The sequence below is a fragment of the Harpia harpyja genome, chromosome 13 (genome assembly GCF_026419915.1).
Source record: "Harpia harpyja isolate bHarHar1 chromosome 13, bHarHar1 primary haplotype, whole genome shotgun sequence".
In the NCBI taxonomy this organism is placed as follows: Eukaryota; Metazoa; Chordata; class Aves; order Accipitriformes; family Accipitridae; genus Harpia; species Harpia harpyja.
In genome coordinates, this window is record NC_068952.1 from 32,722,297 (window position 1) to 32,742,464 (window position 20,168).

General features: G+C 36.6%; 1 protein-coding gene across 9 annotated transcripts in view; it reads right to left on the reverse strand.

The window, feature by feature from the left end:
* RYR2 (ryanodine receptor 2) overlaps positions 1-20,168 on the reverse strand; it is a 449,694-nt gene that overhangs the window by 7,826 nt on the left and 421,700 nt on the right. For all 9 annotated transcript variants that reach the window (XM_052805738.1, XM_052805746.1, XM_052805744.1 and 6 more), the window contains 8 exons: positions 19,756-19,974; positions 16,830-16,960; positions 16,144-16,186; positions 13,313-13,446; positions 5,553-5,613; positions 4,035-4,181; positions 2,572-2,706; positions 114-270 (listed from right to left, as the gene is read on the reverse strand). In XM_052805738.1, coding sequence (XP_052661698.1) covers positions 114-270; positions 2,572-2,706; positions 4,035-4,181; positions 5,553-5,613; positions 13,313-13,446; positions 16,144-16,186; positions 16,830-16,960; positions 19,756-19,974 — 1,027 coding nt within the window. The remainder of the gene's footprint in view (positions 1-113; positions 271-2,571; positions 2,707-4,034; positions 4,182-5,552; positions 5,614-13,312; positions 13,447-16,143; positions 16,187-16,829; positions 16,961-19,755; positions 19,975-20,168) is intronic.

The following is a 20,168-nucleotide window of genomic DNA, read 5'->3' on the forward strand; positions in this document are numbered from 1 at the left end:
CGTGATCTGCCCTGGTGTCCTGGTTGAATCTTCAGTGTGCGATTACTGTAGCACTAAGATCTTTGTACTGCTACATAACGCTTTCAGTCTCACCATGGGTTACAAACATATACCTTGAATAATTGCAAGCAGGATGACAATCACAAAGAAGAAGAAAGTGATGTCAAAGATAATCCGATAGATTTCATATTCATCTCCTGCTGGATCCTCGATCTCATCACCAATGCCTCCACCTGCACGTACTCCAACGTACATGTGAAACATGTAGCACTAGAAAACACAAAACAAAGGGATACAAAGTTTGTCTGCAGCTAAAGTAAAAACACCCATTGTTGGAAATTCAGTAATTGGCAGAACTGGTCTATCGTCTAGCAACTATACTATGTCAAGTCATCTTCTCCCCTTTGAAGTTACGTACATTTCTGAGGGAGCTGAAATACTGCTGTGCAGCTGAAGCTGCAGTATTTCATGTTCTGTCATTATGTAGAGTTCAAAAAGATCAAAGGTTCAACTACCTTAAGCCCAGCAGCACATCATGATTCACGTACGATCGTTTAAGTAATGTGCAAATAGGAAATACCATTACCACCACAGCCATGTCCTTTTCCATTTTCCTAGCTCAAAAGTGAATGACTTTCCCTATTTTTGGTGTTTCAAATAAAAATTAAAAAAAAACAAAACAAGACAAACAAAAAACCTTTGAGAATGTTTATGCATAGGACAGGCTAATGATGGAAGAAGTCTGAGACCTATATTGTGAAACTGTGATCTGAAAAGTGGTATAATAGGTCTCTCATTATAGTTATGTGAGATGCTGACAATGCAAAATTCCTAGTTTAGCATGCTATAATTTAATAGAAAATTATGATATCACTCTCAGAGGACTGGAGCAGGGGATTGGGTCTTTTTTGTTAAGTAGCTTTGCAAACTACAGGTCCAGGGTTCTCACTCTCTATCAAAAAGTAGTGATGACAATAACAATAACTAACTCCTAAAACCTAACCATACAAAAAAATCCATTCTTTTATTTCTATGCCACACTTACCCCTAAAATCCCTTATGTAAGAAATTGATATAGTAACATACAATGCTTAGTAAGCAATGGCTGAAAAATGTAACAGTTTTTAGAAACAGTTTTTATTTTACCATTGAAAGTCAATCATTACCTTAATGAGTGAATGTGGTGTTAGTTATTTTAAAAATATTATTTTTCTCTTTCTAAAAATAAAAATATATTCTCTGTACTTTTTCTTTTTTTAACATCACATTGCAAGTCTTACTGCTTTTACAAAAGACAACCCTGATTTTATAGCACGTTATTCTAACTCATTCCTGTACAATATTATAGCCTTTTTGTAAGTGTATTTTCAGAGAATTACTGAGCAGGTCAGGTCAGAAGGGACTTTGGGAGGTCTCTGGTCCAAATCCTGCTCCAAGCAGGGTCCACTATAAGGTCAGACAAGGTTGCTCTGGGTTTATCCAGCCAGGTCGTTACAACCTCCTAAGGATGGAGACTGCACAACCTCTCTGAGCAACCTGATCCACTGCTTGGCTCTCCTCGGTCAGAACACCTTTTTCCACTTTATGTCCATGGTCTCCTGCCAGGCACTGCTGTAAAGAGCCTTGATTTGTCTTCCCAATAACCTGGGAGGCACTGGGGAGCTGCTTTTACACTCCCCTCCCACTCCCAAGCTCTCTCTTCTCCAGGCCAAACAAGCCCAATTCCCTCAGCCTCTCCACCCAGGGCAAGTACTCCAGCACCAGACAATTTAGCGGCCCTCCACTGGTTTATGCTCCAGTTTATCTATGTCTTTCTTGTACTGAACATCCCAAACTGGACAAAAGTATAGACACATTAGTCTGCTTCCACAGTTTATCTAATTATTGGGCTTTTAAATGGTGTCAATTCCATGGAAGTGATTCATATTGCATAACATACTGAAATATACTTAACTTTGTTGTACATGACTGCTTTTAAAAGGATATTAACAGCAACGTATCTTAAGAAATTCTTCGTGATCTAAGCTCTACCTACCATCCACAACTGCAAAGCCTGGCACTGCCTCAGTAAGCACAAAATAATTTTCAGTTGTTCTGAGCACAGGAAATTTCAGTAATAGAATTGCCAATTGAAGATAATCATGGCAATTCATGCTAAGGGAAACTGATGGATTTCCAAGTTTGAAGAAGCATTTCAGTACCTAAATTACTTATGAAAGTCCTTGCCTATAACTGACCCTCCTCCTGAATGGCCTGTAGAACCTCAGGATTCAGAAGTACTGCCCTTTAACTGACTTGGCTCAGCTTCACAGCTTGTAGTTCTTCATTTTTTGAGAAACTATAGCAAAGAATACCATCACATTTCTTCTATTCGTTTATAGGTGTATTTGTTTAACATACACAGGTTATATCTAGTTGTTAGGGGTGTTCATTATATTTGTTCCTTTGCCTTCAATTATAGTCTTTCCTGTTGCTGGCTAACAATATGACTGTATGAATAGGAATTACAAGAAGGTCAGGACAAAAACATAACAGTTTAAGAAAAAATCCAGAAAGCAAAATAAGACTTACTGTTAGCATATCATCACATTTCATGTCTGGCATATCACCATCTTCACTCTTGTTGTAGAACTTGCGGAAAAAATTGAATGCCACTACTGTATACAAGTATACTACTACTGCCAGTAATCCCACTGTTAGGACAAGCTGGAAGACAAAATTATGGAGTGGATATAACAGCAACATGAAATTATGCTATACAATTTTCTTTGCAAAAAGAGAAGGAAAGTAACAATAACCTATATGTACTAGCAGAAGGACAACTATCTTTACTTTTTCTCTGTCTCTTTGCATATCTTTGTAATATTTGGTAATATATCTGCATATTTTCATGCAAAGATTGTGCATTTCACCTGTTTTATTTTGAATATGCTTCAGAAACACAATGACACAGACAAATCTTGCAAAATCTAGTGGATACATACACAATCAAACAATCCATTAGAATCATATAAAACCCACACAATCAGACAAAAATATCTGAAAGTTTACTACTTCATAGAAATAGTACTACTATTTAATACCACCCATTATATAATTGCAATATAGTATTTCTACTAATTTAATGTCGAAACAATTTTGTTTACATCTATAAAATCACATATAAAACAAACTGTTCCTAATGTTTTAACATCTACCTCAGAGAAGCAGCAACAAACACCCACTGCTCAACTGCAGCACCATTAAAATTTTGCCTTGAGCTTTATGGAAAGCAGCTGGAAGTGAACTGCAGTATCCTGCAAATTGATATTTCACTTAGCTGCCAGACTTAAAAAGTTCCTTATCGTAAATTATGCCCCCTTACTTCACAGATAATTTGCTAAAACTTCAGGACTATTTTTAAAAGGTAGAATACTTCACTTTTTTTCACGTGCAGACTGATTTTTTTGCTTTTTTATTCCTTTAAGAAATCAGAATTAAGAATGTAAGAAATTCTGTTCTTTAAAGGGGAAAGAATGCAGTATGTTGATTTCTGTAACTTTTCAAGACACATTTTTTGTTCCACAAATGAAACTTAAGTTTGCCACAATTTAAAACAAATAACAGTTTGTCAAGGTGAGTTCATATGTAAGAGTCTTTTATGTGTCATGTGCTTCACTAGCCATTTTGATTTTCAGATTGTATAGCTTCTTTAAGAAAAGATTACTTATCATCAAAGAGCTGAATTTCTCAAACTAACAGAAAGAGTAACCGGGCCTCAACTGGACCTTTCTGTAGATGTATCTTGAAAACATTTCAAACAGCAACTTTGTGACACAGTTGCTCACAACAGCTAGAGACTGTCATACATCCTAGTCCCATTTTCTTACACTTATAAATCTCATTGGCTAGTTTCCCCACTGACCAAAGTTCTAAACTTCATGATGAAAGAACAAATCTGTTAATTCAGCTGCTCTGCGGATTGACAAGTCATGAAGTGATCTTTCTTGTGTACTCCTTAAGTAAAAAAGCTGAAGAGAGATGACAGTTGATACCTGTTTGCCATTGTGAGTCACTGATGACAGGATAGTTCGTAAAGTCTTGAATCCCATTGCAATGTCAAGGAGATGAGCAGCAAAGAAAAAATTGTTGTAATGGCCAAGGACTGACATGGTCATGTACCACGCTAGGTAAAGGAAAGACTAACAGAAAAAAGTTCATCACAAAATAAAACTCGTGGCTATTATCTTTAACTTAATTCAAAACACTGAGGAATGATAGAAATTGCTTGAATGTGCTTTTCTTTAAATAGAAAACAATTTTTTTTTTTTTTACATAGAATTTGCTAGACATCTTTGAGAATTTTCTCTTTGTGCAAAAATATTAAATCAGCAAATACAGAGTTCGCAAGACATGGTAAAAATTGACATATTCTAAATCTGAATTTGTAAAAACTAATTTTGAAATTGCTAAACCCTTATCTGTTAATGTTTCTAATGTAAAAAGTTTTTCTGATTTAAATGAACTTTTGTTTATGAATTTCTAAATCATTACATTAAAATATTAAAGCCCGAATGTGGTAAGTGACAAATGAAAGGACTCTGCAAGCAACAAAAGGAATTGTATAATTAATTCAAACTACTAAAACTACTACTTAAACATGTAAGTGTTATTTAAGTAGTCTATTAGCTATTACTACAAATGTTAATTTCATCTTTCCCTCTATCATTTAATTTTTATTGGACTTAAAGACAAGTACATATTTGTAAGAGAAGTTACAGTCCCTCCCTTAGAAAAAACCTAATCCTGAACAAACTCTAAGTCTTTACAGATGATGCTGTCTGGAGACCTGGAGACTTATCATTCCACTCTTCCTGACTAAAGTCAGTTTACACCTTATTTCTCTGGCAGTCCTAGTCCCAAAATCATTTGTTCCCCCACCATTTTTTCCACCAGTAAAATAAACTGAGTTAGGCAAGTGATAATTGTAAGACTCTTAATAATCATTTGATGAGTGACTTCCTAAACTGCAAAGTATTTTAACAGTCAGGCTTCTTTATCAATCGTTTTTTTCTGGTTTTTAAAAACTCATTTTTTCAAATTATTAAAATCATCAGCCTCATTCTGTATCACATCCTACTACCAGTTTCAGTGATACAAATTTTAGCAATTCCACATACATTAACTATACCGATCTGACTGTGCTCCAGGAATATTCAAGTGTTCATGAAGTTTATGAACAATATGAAAAATGGCAATTAGAATTTATATAGTCAGTTTTCTAATTCTATGGTGCAGTGCTTGCTTACTGCTCCTCATTAAAGCATATCAGAAAGGGGGCGGGAACTGACTGAGGTTCTATAGACTAATACCTATGTAACTGGGAAAAGATGTCGGCAATGCCTTTTTAAGTTTCCAAGATTTTCTTCATCTATGTAGTAAATAAATTATAATCCAGAGTATTTCACACCTCCCTTTGAAGCACTTCTGGTTAACAAGTGTATATTGCTTTTTAGCAGGTGAATATATACATATATTTGTGTGTGTATATATATATATACTGATAAACTTACATTATCAGTGAAAACAACTCCTAATTTCCACATCTGATACTTAACATCAATGGAATTTAGCCTGTAAAAATAAAAAAATCAATTGCATTTTATATCAAAACACAATAGGAAAATATGCAACACAATCTGTAGGAAGTGTATCGCCACATAAACACAGGAGACAACAGCTGATCTATTTCTCCAAAAGCTGAAATACATCAGAACCTTGTTCTAATTCACACTTTAACTCTGGAATGGACCTGTCCAAAAAAAAAAAAAAAAAAGCAGAAAAACAAATTAATAAATAGTGGTTTGGATTCATCAGACCTAATGCTGATCGATGTCTACAATGTTATCACAGACATATAAATGAAATCAACTGTCTTTATAATGCATGGAAAAAAATAGATTTTTTTTTTTTTTAAATGCAACCCATCTAAGCCTGAAGTAGCTGTCAAAAAAGGTCAGACAATTTGCACCCCAAAATGCCAATTATTTACCACTAGTTACGATAGCATACCTTGGGTGATACAATTAGATGAAATTAAAGACAAAGCAAGGTGAAATGAATCTCAGCGCTCGTGTGCTTTGTTTTTCCACTGATATCAGGAATAAATGGGAATGAAAGAGAAATGTGTATTAAAAGCTTTTGCAGAAAAGGACCTGGGGTTCTTGGTGGGCTGCAAGTTGAGCATAAGCCAGCAGCGCACCCTCACTGCAAAGCAGGCAAACAGTACCCCGTGCTCCACGAGGAGGAGCGTTGCCAGGAGGTCGAGGGAGGTGATCCTTCCCCTCGAACTCAGCACTGGTAAGGCCACCCCTGGGGTGCTGGGTCCAGCTCTGGGATCCCAGTTTCTTCCACAGTTTTTGTTGCTTTATTATATTAGCCAGTTAGCCTCTTCTATTCTCCTCTCTCCAACAAACTTTTATGTTGTACAGACTGATATTGTAAACTATTCTCTCCAAATTTTTCCCTTGTATTTCTTTAATTAATACTTCTAGGTATTAATTCTCCTCTTACTCTATCAACACAAATAAATGTCTCAACTTTAGGCTACATTTTTTGACCCAGAATTAAACCCATTAATTTGCTTGAAGCATTTTTTTTTCCTCTATAGAGAATTGATACAACTAAGTTACCAAACAAGATGTTTACCATTTTTGTTTGTAACTGTATCTTGTCCTCTCTAGTTTTCGACTTTTTCTTTTTGGAAAGGTTTGGATCATCGTATTATATTGACACAAAAAAATTCTAAGCCTGGATCACAACTCAGGAACAGATATAAATAGCAGCATGAAAAATGTCATCTGTCCTGCTTTTACCCTTAAAATGTCAGTGAATTCCTGAATGAGCTGCTGACAAGGACTAAACAAGTTGAAATAATGCTGGCAGATGTCATACACCTGCCACATACAAAAGCACATAGTACTTCTGTGCCAAATGTTTATATGGAATTGTCTGAGCCCTAAGATGGAATACCAAGACTTAAAACCTGGTCTATCGAGGTCTGATTTCCAAAAGTCATACTTTTATAACCAGAGCCACTAACCACGTAAAAGTAATCGTTTTATTTGATTACACTCCCAAGGAATACTTTGCCATCAAAATACCTAACTCCTACCTGTATGCAACAGTATTTATTCTTTAATACAACCAAAAATTAACGCTATTTTTACACATAAAACTAAAAGGCAAAAGACTCAAGTTGAACGTTCTGTATAACAGTATAAACACTACGTAGATATAAGTGGAGCTACTATAATTGAAAAACAGCATTAAATCAGACTTAGATCCAGACATCTACTGCAAATAGTCTACAGCCTATTTTAATTAAGAATTCATTTGTCCTTCTGAAGTGTATTAGTCTACTTGAACAAAAAGGGAAAAGCAGAAGAAATGTAGTAGAAGTTCTCTGATTTATGAAAGATTTGACCCTTGCTCTCAAATTTACATATGTCAGATCTTTCATACATACATTTTATTTCCATGCAGAAAACATTTAGATGATACAGTAACTCATTTAGGGTCAATTTTTTTACCCTTTACTCACAGTGAATTATACTTTTCTGCCTTTATTGAATTTCCATAGGACTACACATTTAGCTCAGAGCAGTTAAAAGAGCACAGTTATATTATTAATGCTCTGTAAAGACAAAAATAACATAAGCACAGAGACTAATGGTGAACTCTAGAGCCTATTATCTAGTTAGACAAGATTCAACAGACTATAATTTTCTTTCTTACCATTTTACTTGTGGTTTGGGGTTTTTTTTAACCTATGCAAAGGCAACAAATTTCTAGGTTAACAAAACTAAAACTCCTCATACAGTGGCACAAAACTCTTTTAAAGAATGAGAGTTGATCACAGTTTACTAGGCATATTGATGACGTGGTCAGCAACTCGTTTTGCTTCATTATTCCCTTCATGGCAGACAGCAACTCTGTAGAAACTACAGCCTAAGGTTTCACCCAAGTTTCTTCCATGGTGACTCAGGCCATAGTGACTGGCTGACATTTACTGTCTGATTAGGATTGCAGGGATGATATTTGTATAACAAACTACATACTCTAGAGAAATAAAAGCTGCAAGTTTTTTTCTAACAGGCTTTCAAGTTTACAAGGATGGAAAGATGCATCCGTAACAAAATCCGCATTCATATCTTGAAATCATCAGAATCATACTAGTCTCAAAGGTCCCTACACTGCACTATGGTCCAGATACCATAGAGTACTCAAAGATAAACCTAGCATGCTGCCCTTTCACCAAAGCTAGGAGTGCTTCTTGAACAATCAAATGGCTTCTCCAACAACAGTCTAGCACAGCTAAGAGCTGCTGATACCATTTTCATCAACTCCAAGTTATAAGAAAATTTTCTAGCCCCAAATTTGAGTTGTTAAAGAAATCAAAATTTATAGAAAACCCTGTCCTAGAGGGAAAAGGGGGAAAAAAAGGATCAAAAATGTTAAGAACAGTTTCTCACTGAAATATTGTTCAATAACATATTCAGGTGGTAAAATGAACCTCTTGAAATTTATTTCTGAAAATATTATTGTAGCAAGTTAATTCCTTACTTTATTCTGACCCAATACCACTCAGTGTCAGACATATTCTTGTGACTACATTCCACCTATCCATAACTATATTTGTCTTGCATATGAAACACCATGGACAGGACTGCTTATGGACAGGCAGGATACTCTCTCATGAAATGGCAAAAAACCCCAGCACTAGGGGAACTCATCTCTAGTCGATTTAATGTGATGATTTTATATTTTACAAACAGCAATAGCTGTAGAGATCCTAAAAATAAAGTGAATATTGACCTATATGGAAAAAGTAACAGTTCATTTTTCTGTATCTTCATTTTTTAAAGTAAGTCTGATATGGATAGCAACGCAATAACACGCATAATACTGCATTCTCCTGTTTATTTCTGCTCACTACCTTGATCAAGTAGCTCAAAGACTTAAAAGAATATGAGGTCATATAAAAATAAAGCTCTACAGCTGTGAATCAAAAAGTGACAGTATGGTTTCAAGTTTCCCTTGGAATATCATCAGTTAGTATTATATTGGATGGATTTCTTGGTCTGAATGAATTTTTATTTGACTTCTTTCTGCACCATTGAACAGGTTGTCATGCACTGTAGTACTGTAGTTATAGTAGCCAAGTTTAGTGACAGTGAACGATGGCACAGTGTGAGAATGCACAATGTGAATAAATGATAGGAAAATGCTAAGAAATTGCCTGTATTACATTTGGTTGCAACCTGCACTAGTATTTCATCACCTTCAACAACAGCCAGAATTTTTACAGCTTCTTTCTAAAGGCCTACTGCATTCAGCTGTTTCAAGTGTAACATAGTAGGTTTTCAAAAGTTATTCTTCCCTTTAAAAAAAAAAATCCTCAGGCAATCAAATGATACTAATGTTAACTGGAATCAGAAAATTCTGAACTTTTCAGCCTCAATCATTTTAATGTTTGTACATCAGAGCAGTTCAGAGCAGCTACAGGGCATTGCCAGCTGAGGAACAACTATCATTACTCTAAGCTCAGACTGAAAAATAGCCTTGCAGCAGCATTTAACCTTTTTCCAAAACGACAAACAAACTAAAACTGGGAAGAGTCAGTTTTAATTAGTTAGCTCTTCACATTAACTTTCTTAGCAGACACTGAAATTTTCTGTTAAAGGTTCTTTCAGGTTGTTTCAGGAGGCTAATCTAACAGAGAAAACAGTTCAGAAATACGACCCATTTTTCTGAAGGTATAAGAAAAATCATTAATGAAAATATGATCATTCTTATCAATTAATGAGTTTCAATGTACGTGTTTAGGAAGATCTTCTGTTAATGTTACAATTTGTACAATAGAAAGCATTCTATCAGATTAGAAACATTCATTATTTATTAATTGGTCAACTGGGTAGGAAATATTATCTTTTCTATTGCACTGTGTGAAATAGTGCTCATTTTGTGCTGGGCATGGAACAACATCAGCAGGTGATATGTTATAGAGAATGGTGCTAGCTGACCACTACAAAAAGAAAGCATTGAACTGAAACAAAACAAAACAAAGCAAAACAATGAGTTACTCGGTGTCTTTAAGTTATCTGTCTGCCATGGAGATACAGCGCATAGAATAGATTATTACTTTAAGGTATCCTACACAAAGCCTCTGGAAGGATACACTAGGCTTAAGATTCTCAAGTAAATAATCAAAGGACGAGGTATCTTACATTAGCATCTGTAAGTGGAAAGGCTTGAAGTTGAGTTTCCCACATATCCATCATTCCTCTCAATGGAACAGGCTGGGAATTTGGACATTGTACGTTAATGGTAACTATGCCTGCCTCAACCACGAAGGCTGAAGCCACTACCCACTTGCAGATATACACTTCTATTTGGCCAAATAGGCACATCCACAGGTTTGTAAAACCTGTGGTGACATCGTATCAGGTATAAATCTTGGGACTTCAGGTGTAGAAACTACCTTAGACAAAATCCCTTACTTTTTCACCAGCCATTATGGGCAAAAGGCAGGCTGTCACCTGAGGGAAAAGTCTACTAGTTTATCAGAGACAATACTGTACTCCAAGATACTACATTACTACCAAGGGGCTTACCTGCTCCAGAATCCTTTGAAAACCTAGGTTATTGTTTATCGTGACAAGGAAGAATAAGACCTTTTAACCTCTTTCACATTCTGAGGCCAGCTGCACTCATTTTTTGTACACTTCACATTTATGACATGGTTTATCTTCTCATCAAACTATGGAAACCTCACATCTTCCAGGAGAAAATTATTTACATTTTTCTCTTCTTGAAAGGGGAAGAATTCTTCTTCCACATGAGCATTCAACAGATGCCCTGCTTATTTTCCCCCAAATTAGCCTTATGTCACTGATTGCTGCAGATGCTTGAGCCTCAGCTGCCCCTTCTGTTGACTCTGACTAAACTAATGACCCCAGAACTAACAACAGTTAGGAAGGTAACAGGACTGAGAGGTAATCCTCACTGTGATGCCTCTGATAAATAAATTTCATCTTTGTGTCTTTCATATTATTCTCTCAAATATACTTCATCCATGCTGCAGCTAGTTTAACACCATCCACCCCAGAAGGGAAACTTGTTCAATGGGAAAACAGTGCACTGTCTCAATCCCAGTGTGCAAATTTTAACTGTCTCTACTGTCTAATCTACAGTAAAGCTCCAACTGCATCATCTGCCTTAGCTAGTTACATTTAAACAATACTGCAATGTATTTAAATAATTAAATACGTATTTATAAATTTAAATATATATACTTAAAAAAATACTCAAGACTGCATCCATTTTTTATGCAGTGTATCAGCGGGATGGGCAGGAGCTTCTGAAGGAGCATGGTCACTTGCAAGTAGAGTGCTCTGAGTCCCTTGCAGAAAGACAGATGGAAGGGAATCCGATATTATTTGCCAACAGGAAAGGGGAAGAAACAGTAAGAGCTAGGGGTCAAGGAGACGGAAGAAAAACCTGGCTCATTTGTATTGGGAATGGAAATGCTACATGCTGCATTTCCCTTCTGTGTTGAGAGATACATAGGCATGGGGCCTGGCCTCAGGCTGGGCCATCTCCTGCTGGCACATGCAGAAGCAGAGGCACTAGAGCTGGGATCATAGCATTCTCCTGGGTTTTTTGCCCCAAAGTGGTGCAGTAAGGGTTCAATTCCAGTGCTTTTCCCACCTCTCTTCATTGCACTGTAAATATATTTCAAATGTTGAATCTGGAATATGCTTAAGTTTTAGTAGCTTTATTAGTGTTCATTTTTGAAACTGGTAAAAAGTGGATACCTGTACCTTCCTGAAGCATATGAATTTTATGCAAATGGTTCTGTAAATTTCTGTCATACTTGTTTATTTTCCCACAGCATATTCAACTATTATAAGGATGGAATGATTTCTCCAGGGAGAACATGAAAGATGGATGAGGTCATAATTTTTTTTTTTTTTTTTTTAATGTACATAACATGGAGTAGACGTTAGAGATGTAACGAAAAACTGACATCCTTCAGGCCCAGTTCTGAAATTAAGTATTTCATCACTCTTCTCCAACTGCTTCATTCTGGACTGTTTTTTCAAGAGTATTCACAGAAACATTGTTTCAAATTTCTTCCCAAATGCGAGTCATGAGCACACAGGGAAGGGAAAGTAGTTTCATTTTCTTTTTATACCAATAATAAAAGTAAGAAAAATATATTTTCTTTTCTAAACTCAAGCGGGTTCTACTATAATCCAGCAGCAAAACAGCAGGTAAGAAAGTATTCTGGAAAGTACTTCTCCCACAGTATTAAATTTTATTTAGTATTGCAATGCCACAGAGTCCTGGGGCCTTAACACTGCACAAGATTGATTGTTTAGATGGACTCCAGGTTTATTCATCCGTCTTTACAAGAGATGGATATTAAGGATCCTTCTTTACAAAATCAGCCCTTGCTTCAATGCAGTTCTAATCTACTAGTGGTCCCACTGTCTACCTCTTATAATCTTTCCAAACCCATTGATAAAATGTTGCTTTTAAAGAAAGGTATGAATAAACCCCTACATTAGAATCTCTGCAGCATTAAAAGTTAATCTGCTAAAATATATTCTATTTATTTGAATATCTTTTTTATAATGCAGAACTGGAAAAAACATTTTTGCAGTGCTTAAGAAAAACTGAGGATGACCCTTCCCTAAGAAGGAAAATGAATGCAATTACTCTGAATGTCCAGGGGCTTTTTTTTCAGGTCTGTCTCTCAGATGACAGGCAAATACACAGTTTAGGGAAAACAAATTATAAAAAGATGTAAAGACTAATCATCCAACTTCCCAGATTTTACTGGTCACTATCACTTAAATTTATTCCATCATTTCTTTATAATCAGAATACACAGTGCCAATTTTGCCCATTCTTTCCAGCTGAGCTGAACTATGAAAAGGAATTTCCAGCCTCATTGTAATGACACTATCAAAACGGGGGGAGTGTGATGCATTCAAGCAGCTGTGCACTAAACTAAATCTTCATACATAAAAAACAGTGGAGTACTGCAGATATGCTGTCTATAATGAAATAAATTCACTATATCATTCAACTTAAGAATTGATTTATCTTATACAGCTATACATAAAAGAGCAAGAAGAAAATTCAAAGCTGAATGACAAACCTTGAATGCTTAATTTTAACCGACCAAAAAACCCTGAAACAAAGAAAGAAAAAAAACCCAGAGAAAACCAACCACACAAACAAACCAGAAGCAAATGCTTACACAGCAGATAAGGAGCTATCCTTCTTTGGTTTCTTCTTTTCTCGAGCATCACTAAAATCGAGAGCAGCTTTGTCCATTCCTAGTAACTCACTGATCCTGTCACGGCCATAGAACTCACCATATTTATCCATGACCTAAAGTAAGGAGGAATATTCAAGAGAATCAGTTGGGTAGACCAGCTGGTTTTTAGCCTGGTTTCTGAAGACAAGAGGTTTAACATACACAGTCTTTTTCATGTGTTTGTTTCCAACTGTCTATCATATCAGTCAGTAATTTTTTTTTTTTCTGCTCGATTGCAATCAGTTCAATAGAGGCAAGAGGTGGATGTCAAAGATAAGCTTTTCCTACTCATTTAATGAAAACAGGATGAGGAAAGCAACCCAGCAGAAGGAGAATACCTAAATCAATATCATCACTGACAGAAAAAAAATACACTGTGAGGTCACACAGGAAAGAGATATTTTGAATATCCTAGCTACGTGAAAAGCTTTGATTAAAATATGATTTCTCAAAGACAGTATTTGACCCTCACTAGTCATTCCTTTTAAGAAAAAACAAAACAAAACACCCCCCCCCCCCCCCCAACCAACACATATTTATTCTGTTTTAAAAGTTTTTTTCAAATAACCTGAACATCTTGACTGGGAATTTGGGATTTTTTTTTCTTTTAAGGGGAAGTATTTCACATTGAAATAGTTGTAAAAAATACCCTCACTTATTAGCTAGCTGCACTGCATAATTTTATGATTTTATTTTTGTTAGTTAATAATGCAATGAAACTATAATACACATAGAATTTATAGGAATAAAAAGATCTTGAACAGAGAGTTACAGCTAAGAATTATTTTCAGTGAATTCAAACTATCCCCCATCTCTTTCTTACAAAATTTAACATGTTTCGTAAGAAACTTTTCTGGAAATGAACATTTACTTGCTCTCATTTTCAGTGAACACACAGCTCCTTCCTAAATATTTTCTCTCACTTCTCATTTTCAAACAGAATACTCAAAGAAATACAAAAATTTGGATAACAAGATCATAACTGAACGACTCCTGCAGGTGAGGTGGTATTTCACCAGCTTTCTAATAAGCATTGCATTAAATCTTTATCGGTATTTTTTCAGATTTTGAGAGACAAGCCTTCTTTGTCACATGCCTGAAAACCATGCTTCATGACTGTGGATCATTCACTAGACTTGGGATTTAAGTATGTTTATATATAAATATAAATATATATAAAAGAAAACATTCTTTGCAAAATACTGTATTTGAAGGCACTTAAATCTATGCAGAGCAGTTCCTCAGCCAAAGCTAAAGTACCAAATCTTCCACACAATTTTAACCATGCTCCTTTCCTTTTAATAGGAACCTTCCTTGACCTACTACGTTGACAGAAGCAATGTAGATTTTAATTTTCTTTCTTCAGTACTCTGTGCAAGCTACTCCCTCCTCTCTGCTTAGATTGACAGATAGAAATATGTATCTAACAACTTCAAATATGAAAAAAAAATACTTTCAACAGCAAAACGAATACTCAACTCAAAGCATTTTTTAGACAGGTTGACCTAAAACTGCTATGAAGCAGAAGAGCTGCTAGTATTTCAAAAGACATGTTTCCCAAAGTGTGATTCAACATTGGCATAAATGGTATGAGGGAAGGGTAAATCTGATCCAACAACATAAATAACCTCTTTTTCAATTGTGACCAAAATGCACTAGGAAGATTATTCTTGTTCTAAGCTATAGTACATACATTATGTTTATTTTCTAAGAGCGAGCTGAGAAAACATTTGACATAATGTTCATAAGAAATGAACTTCAACAGTCTCTGCTTATGGAGGACTATTTTTGAGAGAGAGAGAGATTATTAGGTTATGTGATAAAAGCTCATCTGCACACCCACAAAGGACCACAGAGAGACTGGTTGGGGGAGAGTCCAAAGAATACCCTGCCCAGCTACTCCCAGGCCCATCACAGAGCCATCAGCCCATTAAAGGCCCATCTCCTCAAGCCTAGAGGAGCAGAGGGGCAAAATGGCAGGCAGGAACCCAAATTACAGACTCCCAGTGAGCGGACACCCTGCCTGGTCCCTCGCAGGGCTGTCCCAGGAGAGCCTCGGCCCCAGCGTCCAGGTGTGAAACCCATCAAGACGAGTCACTGGGAGTAGCTCTCCCGATCACCGTTCAGACTAAGAGGGTTACTGCCAAAGGATGTGGGATACATTATAGGATGGCAAGGGAAGAGCATTTGGGGATTGCACAGAACTTATTATTGGATGTTATAGGGAGGAAGCAAAGGTGGGAAAAGGGATGGATTTAGGTGATTTGGGGAGGAACAAGTGTGGGAAAAGAGAATGGTAAGGGACAAAAAGGGCCAGATGCATACACATACAGTTTGCTGGTCAGTACAGTTGTCTGACTATGCCCTGTGCCTAAACATCTCAGTCTGTCCTACCTTCTTATTAAATTCCTTTCTAACCCTCTCCTGGGTGAGTGACTCTCTATTCTGTGTGCATGGAGGTGAATACATAAATACACACAAACAATTTACAAAACAATTTACATATGTTGCAATATACATACAAGTGTACACAGAAATTCCCCACAGAATTTCATGAATGTATTTCAACTCCTATTTTATACAGCAAGCTGTATGTAGAAAAATTTTGAAAGAGTAACTATCCAAACCACACAGAAGTAGTTGTAAGCATGAGGTGACCAGGGAAAAGTTATATTTCAAAACAGTGTCGTCCATATTTCTTCAAACACAAAAATATACATGCGTTAGAACTTTATTTTAACTTCATCTATATTTTTAAAAATAAGCCTTACCTTTCTTTTCACAAATTTGTCCCAGTAATTATTTGGAAAAGACCTGAAAAACACAGATAAACAAGATTACATTTTAGACAATCATGAGGAGATGCAGCAGTTACTAAGATGCCATAAAAATTACATACTGATTTTGGTTTTAAGAGGCTTTTTGTTGCTGCTATCGCCAGCTAGTCATTTGTAAAGTCAACTGGAATGAAAGTTGCCAAATGGCATTCAGCCTACCATGTCAATGTGGCTGGAAAAGAGTGGCAGAGCCAATGCCTACAGACAGGGTTCTAAAGCAGTTGGATCACACAGGCCCACCAGGCAGAGAGTCAGGACTTTAAATATGTTCCTGAAGGAGAGCCTTCAAGAGACACTAAGAGGCTGCAAAGCACAGCCCACCCTCAAATTGACAGCAATACACAACCATCACTGTGCTTACCAAAAGAAATTCATTGCCACTTTTTTTCTTTTATGGAACAGAAATAATTTTAAATCATAAACGTGGGAATGAGTAAGATTAAAAAGTAATAGTGAACATTAGCATAACAGGTGCCTGAAATATTTTATATATCCTTGCTAGAAATACATGCCTCACAATTGTTTATTTCAGACAAGCTGGACGATCAACTATATAATTGTGGAGATTGAAGAACAATTCCTTGCAAAGCTATAAAGAGATCAGGTAGGTAAAAACTCACTGTGTGTTGATTACGAGTCTGTCCCACTGTCCCTTAATATCGTCTTCTGATGGCTGTTCAGTTATATACAGCCCATCAAATTCCAATTTCCTTGCCACTTCCTTTTCTCTCTTAAAAATAACCAGTGGAACCTGCAGTTGAAAAAATATCAGGAATTATTTAAAATGCACTGAGATGTCTGCAGATTTTTAAGAAAAGCTGATTGTTACGAAAAATTAAGTATGAAAACTGAACAAAGCAAAAACAGTATTTAAAAAAATTAAGACTTGATAATTGCCCAGAACACTGCAAAGGTGTAGATGCACAAGGACCAGGTTATTCAGAATCATATAACTACAGTGTACCACACAGTTGTAAAAAGATGGCCAAAAACCCTGAAAAGGGATTCTTCAAATAAAAATAGTTCTTCTGTGCTATGGAGCTATTAGAGATAGTCAAGTGAAGAGAGCTAAAATAAAAATAATTTTTAAATGCTTAGAAATTCTACTTCCAAAATATTAATTTGGGATCAGACTTTTGGATTGCATTTTGATATCCAGAGGTGTTAGAGGTTGCCTTTCATTCGTGTCGTGGTTTAACCCCAGCCAGCAACTAAGCACCACGCAGCTGCTCACTCACTCCCCCCCACCCAGTGGGATGGGGGAGAAAATCAGGAAAATAAGTAGAACTCGTGGGTTGAGATAAGAACGGTTTAATAGAACAGAAGAAACTAATAATGATAATACTAATAAAATCACAACAGCAATAATAAAAGGATTGGAATGTACAAATGATGCACACTGCAATTGCTCATCACCTGCCAATCGACACCCAGCTAGTCCCCAAGCGGCAATTCCCCGCCCCCACTCCCCCCAGTTCCTATACTAGATGTGACGTCACATGGTATGGAATACCCCATTGGCCAGGTTGGGTCAGCTGCCCCGGCTCTGTCCTGTGCCAACTTCTTGTGCCCCTCCAGCTTTCTCGCTGGCTGGGCATGAGAAGCTGAAAAATCCTTGACTTTAGACTAAACACTACTTAGCAACAACTGAAGACATCAGTGTTATCAACATTCTTCGCATACTGAACTCAAAACATAGCACTGTACCAGCTACTAGGAAGACAACTCTATCCCAGCTGAAACCAGGACAATTCGTTAAAGAATTCTTGAGGTTTCACAGTGGGAAGCAAAGAAAGGCTAGAAGCAGTAAAAAGAAAAATCCTTCAATCACATTCACATTCCAAATACTTGATTTATGCTTTGTAGTTCTTTGCCAGCAGCTGAGACACCTGAGCAGTAAGGATCAGGCTTTACCTACAACTCTCTTTCATCATCTGGATGACATTCAAAAGTATATTCCAAGAAGGCAGATGTAACTAGTGGTCCCAGTGGAGTGGATTTTTCTTAGAAATCTGTTACCGACAAAAAATAAATCCTACTCTTCCCTGGAATTATTTCACAGGTCCCCAGAATTCACCCACCCTGCATTACCCACCTTGGCTGTATTACTAGTCAAGACTGGACATGAGTATACTGAAAAAGTAATAAGTATTAGACTACCCAAGCAACATGGTGATTGCATTAGATACAATAACAATAGTTTCAATCTTATTTTCAGACAGCTAACTGAGAAAAATTTAGCAGATTTCATGCAGAGCAATCTCCAGAAGCAAACATATCATACACAGACCTGCAGTTATGAAGATTCTTAATTTTGAAATCAGTATACCTCCAAAGACAGAGACTGAAACCATATTTGGTCTTTTGTGCAGGGTTTCAGAATTAGAAAGAAGGCAATTCACTATGGTGAATAATGATAATAACGTCTTTCCTTTCTAGTCTGAGAAAAAACGTAGTTCAAAAAAACAATGTGGGAAAGTAGCATAAAAAGTCATAGTGGGGAAAAAAAAAAAGCTATGAGGTGGGAGAAGAAGACATCTCAAAAGCCAGAAATCTAAGCTTTCATGCTGCATGCCAACCAGTGAAACAGGAAAATGTGTTTTATTATTTATTGACCTGCAGACACACTTAAAGTAGAGATGAAAATCAACCAATTAATGAAGTAGTATGATGACTTTTTGCCTCAACTACAAATGCAGATTGCATCTTTTTAGCACAGAAAAAGTATTATCCATTAAAAGAGGAAAAGAAAAATATGAAGGACCACATAAAAGCTTAATAAAGAAATTATAATTGTAAGGACAAATGAGCAGCCATACTGGGTCATAGCAAAAGTCCATTTAATTTAGTACTATCTTGCACTTTGACCTACAGTTTTTGCCTCGGGAAGACTGTAAAAATGGGGGAAATACATCCCAGATACATTCCTCCCAGCTCTAGAGATTTATGGCATTTGGTCTTCCTAAACCAGAAGCAGCATTTTGCCAATAAAGGTAGGATCTTTATTTCTTACATCCCTAGCAGAGATCTCCTGCAAGATAATCCTTTAAAAGATGCTGAAGTTCCTGCCAAAACACTACCACCAGAGTGTGTATGAAAAGTAGGCATTGTCTACAGCCACACCATGCAGTAGCGGTAGTCCAAAATGCTGCATGCTTTTCAAATGACCCAGCTGCAGATTAGTAACGCAGACACTGTCACCTAGCTTCCTCTCACCATGTGCATTCACCGCTTGTCTTTGACAATCACAAGCAGCTTCTCATATAGGTTACTGCTGTAATTATCTGGCTGACATGGTAACGGTGCAAATGCTGATCCTATGACCCTGTGTCAGCAGAGCAAATCAGAGTCTGGCCTGTAACTGCCTGAATTCACACATCACCTAACACACAATTTCTGTGTAGGTTACACTAACAGAGTAGGGTTTCTTTACGTGGTCCCTCAACCTGCTTAAGCAAAGTTGCTATGACTTTGTTCCAATTTATACCACTCAATGGATAAAGAAGTTGGGAGCTAGAAGAAAAAACAGTGTTCAGTTTTTCTTACTTTCAAACAGTAATACCCTATGATGCAGAAGAATGAGATGACTGTGTGCAGGATGGCCAAAATCCGCAGTGTGGGCTCCATGTAGCCACTGCTTTCTTCCAGGACATAATGCACTGCAATGACCCTCTGGTTGTCGCTTTCCAGGCTGTTTAACTTGGTACTTTCAGCAGCAGATACCACAGGAACTTCCTTTTCTTCTGTCACAGCAGAGGTGGAGACCTGCTTAAATCACTTAATCTTAATATTGCAGCTGTATTCCTTTGACAGGAGCTTTACACTACTACAAGCTAAGTAGTATAACTGAAAACAATGATACCAAGGACAATATTATTGTGAGGAAAGCGTTTTTTGCATAAAAATTTCCACAGAGAATACCTCACAAAGACCCTTGCATTTTGTTACACCAATCTGTG